Raw genomic sequence first — 9,323 nt, forward strand, 5'->3', positions numbered from 1 at the left:
GTCCCCATAAAAGTCCACGGACAAAACAAGAGGAGGCCCACAAGTGCTTATGCATTGAATGAAGCAGCAGATAAAGTGTTTTTAGAAATGCTTAGAGAACAGCTATAAAATTGATAAAGCCCCCACAATGCAACTTAACAAATCTACAGTTGTTGCATTTTATAAAAGCCTCAGAACGCCTGCTGAAGTGACTCTTTTCATGGGCTGTAAAATTTCGTTAGTATTTGAAATTGTTTTCACTCCAGTGCTGATTAAGGGTGTGCATTTTACAGTCCCAACATCCTGCAGGTTGACCTGAGTCAAGTGTCTTAATTGATGCGGCGTGGAAGCTCAGAATATTTTTAAATGTGTGGTGCGTGTGTGTGTGTGTGTGTGTTTTTAACTATTTCAAAAAAATAAAAAAATTTTTTTAAAGGTTTCAATTTGTACTTGTTCCCTTCTGAATTCATTCAGTTCTTTCCAGGCAAATGCAACCAGAGAGTCTACAGCGTGTGTCATCTACCTGCCAACGGTGTATTTGTGGCAACACACATTTCTGTCGAGGGTTCATCCTGAGCTTTGATTATAGTTCATTTAATGGCAGTTAGTGTTTTTCAACCAGACACATTGAAATGTGAGCGTCTCAGTCCCCGATTGCCATAGAAATCCTAACGCACCATGAAGACTGTCAAAGCGGCCAGCCTTCCTCTCAGAAGCTGCAGCCTTTGATGTGGTGCAGGACTCACGTTGGTCAATTTTAATTCTATAGACTGGACAGGCAACTCTTTGAAAGTGAGATTGTGCGTTTTAATGGAGGAAATAAGAGGGGGAACTTGTTTTATACACTCTATACAAGGCCTTGCTTATTGTCAGATCTTTTATCTTTTATTTTTCCCATGAATGATTCATGCCTCGGCTGCTTTGTGCCGTCGCGCCTTTCAGAGGTAGAGCCATCAGGGGGCTATAAGTTTTCCCATTAGCTCAGTGATTAGTTTATACCAGCCTCCCTGGCTAATTCTAAGATAACAGTGGATATTTTATAGAAATGGCGGGATAGGAAATGAACAGAGCTACTGCTACTTTGTCATTTGATGTGATAATGACATTGATGTTGTGTTGCATTTCACATTTAAAGGTAATAAATTGACAATCAATGTACAGCATCTTAAAATACTTTTTACAAAAAGCAGCAATCGAGTCCAGTCGAATTTATGTGTAACCAGTCCATTAATATTCTGTGATTGTCAATTTCCCCAAACTCCAATCAAATTCACTCATAAATCATAATAATTTGACACTTTTACATACTATTTACTGTATATGTCCTGATTTTTTTTATTAATTTTTAGCATGAAATTTATATTGTAAATTTAATTTTGAACATCAAGGGTCTGCACAATCATAGTTGATTTATGTCTTCTTTTTTTGTTCATCCATCATGTCCAACTGCACCATGCACCTCAAAGAGAAAGACAAATCACTACAAAAGGCATGCCAGAAAGGGACTTTTCACATTACACAGCCTATTCAAGTAAATGTTTTGTTCTTTTACAGACCACAATTAATTTTTTTTTAAAAGTGAACAAAAAAATAACACAAAATTGAGAGGAAAAAAAAAAAACATCAGCAGGGTACTATGCATCACCAAAACTGATATTATTATTCTTTGGTGTTCCTGTAATTAAAATACAACATTGATACCAGCAAATAAATTACAATGTACAAAACAACATTTTTTTTTGTAATTAAAACTACACAACATTCACAAGCATCAGTACAGTTACATATATACAAATCCTACAGGGTCAAAGCCTGTCAGTGTAGACATTTAGGGTCTCAAGGGACTTACTCATACTCTTTAACGAGCATAACACTTGTGTATTTTGCATAAAATATAGTCTTAAATAGTTCTTAAATATTACAAAATTCCATCCAAACACATGTATAAATCTGAAAAGGTCAATGAGAACCCTTAAGACACTCAGATGTTTGCCTCTTAATTTTTTTTCCTTGTTGGTTTATCAAAGTTTGTACCACATCTTAAAGAAAGCACGCACATAAAAAAGCCTCATCCTCTATTGTCTCCATTACCATTTGTTGCCATGTGTGGGGTTGAAAGCAGTACCATTTGTTTTCCTTAAATGTCTGGAATATGACAGTGATTGATAGCAGGCACATTATTAAACTGCAAGGGGATGATGGGAGGTCACATGAAAGATGTCATTTCAGCACACCAGTTGAGCCTTAAGCCATGCTGTTAATTAAACCCTACATATTACTGTGGTTTAAAAAAAAATAATAATAATAATAAAAAAAAAATCTTAAAAGTTCTTTTCAGAAATCTAAAATTGTTGGTCCTTTCAAATAACAAACAGGGAATTTTAATTTCAGCTCTAATGTCAGTGTTAAATGTTTCTTTTTGATAGTTTTGATCCACATTTTAAGAAAGGTCAGGGGTCACCTCAGAGAAATTCTTCCTCATGTAACTAGGCCTGCATTGCCTCCAAGATAATAATGAGTGATCTGCATGTAGCACAGTCGTTTAATAATACTACAGTGAAAATAACTGATCAACATCCCAAGCGCACGGGCCCAGCACGACCTACACACTTTAACCGGTCAGGTTTGACAGTCACGTGGTTGTAAACAGGGCATCAAAGCATTGTCCTTGGGTCTGAATGTCTGAAAGAGTCCTCGTCGTCTGAATCTGACGTTGGCACATCGCTGGACGGGGTGTGGAGGTGGTTGGGTCCTCCGCTCCCCTGGCACACATACCACTCGTTGAGGTTGGTGACCTGAGGAGAGAGATTCGCAGAGCGGTTCCTGTGGGGCTCGGAGTTGGGCGTGAGAGGGTCTCCAAGAGGATTTGTGGAGGAAATGTAGGGGACGTTGGTGGAAGGAGGCGGCGGGGACTTGCAGTGCACTTTCATGTGCTTCCGCAGCGAGCTCGGGTGTGTGTACGATTTGTCACAGCCACGGACTTTGCAGTAGTAAGGCTTGTCACTGGTGTGGACATGAGAGTGCTTCTTCCGGTCGCTGCTGTTGGCGAATTTTCTGTCACAGCCGTCAAACTCGCACTTAAAGGGTTTCTCTCCTGGAATAAAATAGAAACAGATGCAGTCAGTGTCATGTGCTGTAATATCACTGCTTTAGAAAACATAGAGAGTAGATACATTTTTACACACTTCAGAAGTGCATACCTGAATAAATACAACACGAGGGTAACTTCTCATGAACTCTGCTGTGTAGCAGCCTGCAGGCCTACCTCTCCACTGGGGCTTCCTCTTCACCAAAGCGTACACACTAAACATCTACTGGAGCCAATGCTCCACACCCACTTATCCAAAGCATGTTCATGTGTGACCACGTGCAACATGGCTTTAGGCCTTCTGGTTACATGTATGTGTGTGGTGGGGGCAGTCAGAAGACCACCAGGAGCCGTTTAAGTATCGTGGTGGTTATAACTCATCTCTCGCGCTCTCTCTCTATCTCTCTCACAGGCACTGTCACCCTTAAATGAAAAACATGCTTCTTCTTCTTCTTTTTTTTTTAAATCATAGCCTGCACAGTGCATGTATGTTTTAAATTGGAATGGTGTGCAGTGCGCGTTGTCATAATGATAATAATACGAAAGTGTAAGATGGACTTTCTGATGACTTCTATTTTTAATAGATTACGTATTATTTATTTCCCTGGGGATTTCACATCATTCAGTAAGAAGGCGGGTGGCATTAGGCCAAAATTTAGCTCTCCCTTAGCCAAAACATGACCCTTAATCTAAGTATCAACAACAAAAACAAATCTCCAAACGGACACTCTTAGATTTTAAATGTTGTGGAAACTTACTCTGCTAAGACTCATGGTCTTTACCTTAAAGCACTAAGCAACAATTCATCACAACGCAGTTGTTTTGGTTGGACAGTATATCAGGATATATTTGATTTCTCCACAGACAGTAGTAGCCCACAGAGGTTATAGCCTATAGCTCATACTCCGGATGGTTAACAATAAACCAATGCTTAAAACTAATACACCTGGCATACGTTAAGATATCGCGTACCATGTGGAGAGACTTGTCGATGTATAAACTGAGCTTCTGCGTAAACGTCCTACGCCTGAGGATAATTACATTTACGCGTGTTCTAGTGCTGTCCTGCATGCACGTAAGCACGTTTTCCAAATGATATGCCATAATCCTCTCACGCCTACATCAGGCGTCTCGGCGAGTAAAAAGGTGTATATTTAAGAAAGGAAATGAAACACGTTTACTCACTGTGCGAGCCTTCACTGAATAAAACTTTTCTGCTGGCTTGCATGCGCAATAGCGCTCGGTCGCACTGACCATCCATTTCGGATGTGAATAACAACACAAGGTCACCCTTTCACATTGCGAGGCAAGTTTTACACAATTAGATGTACTGACCTGTGTGAGTCCTCTTGTGAATCTTTAAATTCTCCGATCGAGCGAACACTTTTCCACAGCCCGGGAAAGGACACGGGAAGGGCTTTTCTCCCGTGTGAACTCGGATGTGATTTATCAGTTTGTACTTCGCTTTGAAAGCTTTTCCTTCCCGTGGACATTCTTCCCAAAAACAGACGTGGCTGCTCTGCTCCGGTCCCCCGACATGCTCCACCGTGACGTGGTTGACCAGCTCGTGCATGGTGCTGTAAGTTTTAGAGCAGGGCTTCTTTTGATTTTGCTCCTGGTCAATCCATTTGCAGATTAGCTCTTGCTTTATGGGCTGCCGCATGTATCTCAAAAACGCCCCCGCCGCTCCGTGAGGAGCAGAAGCGATGTTCACATTGAGGTTCATGGAGTTGTAGCTGTGGAGAGAAGAGGGTCCATAGTGCTCTGGCCTGTGCCCGAAGTGCTCTGGCCTGCCGTAGATGTCCCCCGGTATACCCAGGCGCATTTGCCCATTGAGGGCATGGTGGTGGGCACCTGGGGACGCCTGGTCGTGAAGTCCAGAGAAAAGTGAATGGGCCCCACTTTCCGTGTGCCCATAAGCACCTGTTGGGGAGATGAACATGCCATGGTGATGAGGGGAGGAGGCGGAACTATGCTGGTCGCCAAGTGCATGCATAGCAGAGGCTGAGAGTTCTCTCCTGAGGATGAAGTCCCTGCTGCTTGAGTAGCCTGAGTGGGGGTGAGCCACGGGGAAACCAACTGTGGTCTGAGCAGAAGTGAAAGATGCCGCTGTCTGGGCTTCGGGATGGCTCTGAATGTGCTGAGATGGGCTAAGTTTGAGAGCATTTGTCTGTGCCATGTGCTCTGGTCCAAATGGAGTGAGTGCCACTCCGGGGTCGTTGCCCAGCTCCCCAGGGTGGAGGTGGGCATGGTGGGAGAGAGGGTGATGCCCCCCTAGCCCCGGGAAGCCTGTCATATTCTGATGAGGAAGGGGTTGAGTCGCTGCCAAATCCGCTAATCTTATCGCCGGATTCCTCTTGCTTAAAGGGGGTTCCATAACTACACTGACAAGTCCATCCGCACTCACCGCAATTGTTTTTCCACCACACCACGCTCTCTAAAACATTAGGAAAATATGTATATAAGGGGTCTATAAGTTCTTTTGTCCGGCTTCTAACTCTGCTTGCTCCTTTCCCCACTCTGTCCTCAAGCGATTGGCAGAACATACAACAGTTGGAGGACACAGTGGGGAATACAGTTTAGAAATGGCACTGCGGGTATTGGACGGATTTCGGTGACTGGCAGTTAGGAGAACGAAGCGATTGGCTGTCGTTCAGCGCAGGGGCTCAGCAGGGTTCCGCCCCCTCACTCTCTTTATCGCTGTTGACTCCAAAAAGTTGTACTCACAAAGTTACCAGCAGATCTGTTTGTGCGGCTTTCTATTTACTGGTGCTGGCGCATGTGGAAGACCGAAATGTCAGTTTATGTGACAAACGCAGCCTAGTTTATCTCTGATTTGTCCAAGTGTCTTACTATTGCCATTATGGGGAAAAAAAAGAAAAACGCGGAAAAAAGCCTGCTGCTGTTGGATGGATGTTTGGGACTAGTGGAAAAGATGTGACCAGTGTATAGGCTAGATGTGTAAAAAAGACAACATTAACACAGTTTCAGATATTTTCTTTTAGCTATCAAGAAACATTTTGAAAATGTGCAGCTCCTAAAACGGAACATGATTTGTCAGGAACACTTGTGGAAAGCCATTGCATTGATAAACTATACAAACAATTTAACTGAAAAAACAAAAATACAGGGTGAAAAAGTAATTAAATAAAACAAAATAGATCAGAAAACACCAGAGAAATAGGTTTGCGGCTTGTTTGCAGTTTTTTGTTTAGTTTTTTTGCCATATTTTTAACCTATTCTCCCTAACCGTCATTACCAGTATTGTCTGCATATGATATACGAATATATAAGAACAGTATGACCACTGCACTTAATTAATCTTAATAACTTAATTTAAAAAAAAACTTTAAATAGAGTTTGAGGTAGTGTATAAGCTGTCATTCTGATCATACTATACTAAGTTAGGAAAACCCAAAAAAAAAAAAAAAAGTCAAATTCTTATTTCTTCAGACATTTTTGCCTCAATAATAAAAATCCATAAAAAATATTTTATCTTGGCTTAAATATATTGCAAGTTAAGGCAGACCTGAGTTATAAACGTGCAGCAGTAAACTAAGACTGTTACAGCGTAACCTATAATATTGTTTCAGTGAATGTCTTGGCCTGTAAAAGGTGTCATTTCTTTAATAGTTTTTTAAACTTATTATTCAACTTTTGTAATCTTGGTTGGCAGACACTTGTGAAACTGTATTTATGTTCACTATGACGGATTTGAATAGTCCCTGTTGAAAGCATGACTTGTATCTGTCATTGACATGTCTTCATTCAGACACCTTCCCAATCGATTTATGGGAGCTGGCCTCTCAACTATAAATCATCACGTAATCTAGTTGTGCAAGGCTGGCCTTAAAATGTAAAACTCAAAATATATTAATCAATGCCACATTTTCTCACTCACTAACATGTTTTATAATTGGTTTTCATCGTATTTAGAGAGGGAAGGGTTTACATGTTATGGGTCTGTTGCACGTGCTCCTCTGTTGAAACTGATTTATGAACTTGATAAACACGAAATGAAAGGAAGGCTCGGAATAGAGGTTTTATGCCAAAACCTCTAAAATTGATATATAACGTCTTTTACTCTTCCAAATGAAATGCATGTATACTGCTGTTGTGATCTTCTTTTTTTGCCAGTTTCTCTATCAGTTTATTGCTTATAAACAGCTGCCTATTTTTCAATTTATTTGCATAAGGACTGTGTCATATTTGTATTTTCGTCAGAAATTTGAAAGTTACAAAAACAAATTACCCGTGACCACGTGTGTGTGCCATTGTCTCTGGGGATTGTGTTAAATAAATAAAATATGCTCAGCTCCAGTGAGAGCTTCTGTAAACCCATAAAACACATAAGAGCAGTGGGTTCGTTGTTCATGATTTGTTTAAGGTCCCCTGTTTCATACACATGCAATTAAACTCCACATTAAATGGGGCCTAATCTATACAAAATTACCAACAACAGTGATCATTTCGATGAGAAATGGTAACAGCAGTTCTGGCAGCATCAGTTACTATCCCTGTTGCTCAACCGTGACAATTTGTGAACATCATGCACGTCCAATTTTTGCAAGAGGCCTAAGCTACACATTACACTTCTCAGTCACGGTGTCACACGTTGCCGCCGAATTTTCCACATTTATCATATTTTAACATGTCAAATGAACGGAAAGTGATTTATATCACATAAAGTGTTGAATTATCTAAATTAATAGAGGGTGAGTCGGGTCTGAACTTTCCTGAAGGATTGGGTTAATTTTCATTGACTTATAGCTACCAAACTACCCAATGATGCAGATGCCTCACACGGAAGAAGGGGGGCATCTCTCTCTCTCTCTCTCTCTCTCTCTCTCTCTGTCTCTCTCTCTCCTGGTCGCTCGCTCTCCCTCTCTCTTTAAAACAAAGAAGCTTTGTCATAAACAGGGTTATTTTACCAAAAGGAGTCAAGAGGGCAACATATGTGGTCTTAACGGGTCAGAGGTCAAACATCCATGAAACACAAGGTCACGGGAAGCCACGCTAGTAATCTTCCAGTTTCTCAACATATTGATATTGTCAGATAATTGAGAGGAGAAATATGCATTTGCCCCCCCCCCCCCTTATATAAGACACAGGCAGAGCTACCTTATGTGATCAAGACTACTGACTTTAGTGATAAGCTTTGCTTCATACTCCCAATCTTAACGCTTTTAGTTTCTGTCAACTCTAACTTCAGATCACATTTTGTAGGCCATGTCCACATGTGGGTTGCTGATCCTAAAAGCTGTTAAAATACTGGTCATTGGGGGATTTTCAATAGGCAGGACCCCCTTTGTTCTCCAAGTAGAAGGGAAACCCCAATAGATTTTTTTTTCTTTTAATTTTCTTTCGCTTCCCTATCTGGGGAAGGTTTTTGTGGTTTTCCAGAGAAATAAAGAACTTCTTATAGGGGTCGGCAGACGTGACTTTGAACTTGGATCAGCTCCTGCGTTTCCTGTGGTGCGGGTTGAAATAGACTTGGAAGAATGGCACACAACGCTCAGCCTGTCCCACTCTGAGCTAAGACTCACACAATTTCAAAAAGTTTTTAAAACGTTTCCCTCGCATTCACCATTATTTTGTCGCTTACAGAGCACCAGAGAGCTAAGACAGACACAGAAAGGTGATGTGTAATGGTTCGTGGAATACTTGTGGGATTTCGTTTTGTTGAAAATGTAAGTAAACTTCCTTTGACTACGTGAACGAGCAGCTGTGGTGTATGGCCTGTATATCTTCATTTGTACGCATATTCAGTGCATGTTTGTAATAGAAAGCTGTCAGTAAATGAAGCGAATCTTTGTTTAAAATAACTTCCCTCTAGCAGTTTTATGTTTTTGTGCCTGTACGGAAACCAAAAAAGGATATATTGTGAAAAAAAATATTACGGTTAACAGTTTTAACAAAAATAGTGGGTGTATGTGCTACAGCCTATTGTTTTCTTGTGTGCATAATTTTTGAGGGCTAAAACTAAACATTAAACTGACCCATGCTAACAGAGACCACAATGACATCTTAATTCAATATCAACTGAAAAACATGTATTGCTAAAACTTTCTAATAATGGGCTCCAGCAAGACTCGACCTTATGGGTCACTAATGGTTACATTGAATCTAAGCGCAGTTCACCACCATAACATGTAACCTAATTGCTGTGGTGAATGTGAGAACCACCGAGGAAGCAGAACCAGTAACATATGGAAACATTAAAAGAACCAACAACAACCACTGGCGGTTGCCAGTG

General features: G+C 40.9%; 1 protein-coding gene across 1 annotated transcript; it reads right to left on the bottom strand.

Annotated features, from left to right (window-relative positions):
• Positions 1–2,506: 2,506 nt before the first annotated feature.
• zic5 (zic family member 5 (odd-paired homolog, Drosophila)) lies at positions 2,507–5,605 on the bottom strand. The gene is made up of 2 exons (XM_038720985.1): positions 4,403–5,605; positions 2,507–3,073 (listed from the first exon to the last, which is right to left on the bottom strand). The coding sequence occupies exons 1-2, from the start codon at positions 5,442–5,444 to the stop codon at positions 2,634–2,636; spliced, it is 1,482 nt and encodes a 493-aa protein (XP_038576913.1). The 5' UTR covers positions 5,445–5,605; the 3' UTR covers positions 2,507–2,633.
• Between the last annotated feature and the right edge of the window lie 3,718 nt (positions 5,606–9,323).

Source organism: Micropterus salmoides, unplaced genomic scaffold (genome assembly GCF_014851395.1).
Source record: "Micropterus salmoides isolate LMB-PRFRI ecotype aquatic unplaced genomic scaffold, ASM1485139v1 Ms_hic_scaffold_15, whole genome shotgun sequence".
In the NCBI taxonomy this organism is placed as follows: domain Eukaryota; kingdom Metazoa; phylum Chordata; class Actinopteri; order Centrarchiformes; family Centrarchidae; genus Micropterus; species Micropterus salmoides.

Bases quoted from the DNA above. Each gene is read 5' to 3' on its own strand.
- zic5 (XM_038720985.1), bottom strand. From the start codon at position 5,444: ATGGAACCCCCTTTAAGCAAGAGGAATCCGGCGATAAGATTAGCGGAT. The intron at 3,074-4,402 runs GTCAGTACATCT...ATTTTATTCCAG, and splicing joins TCACAAGAGGACTCACACAG to GAGAGAAACCCTTTAAGTGC.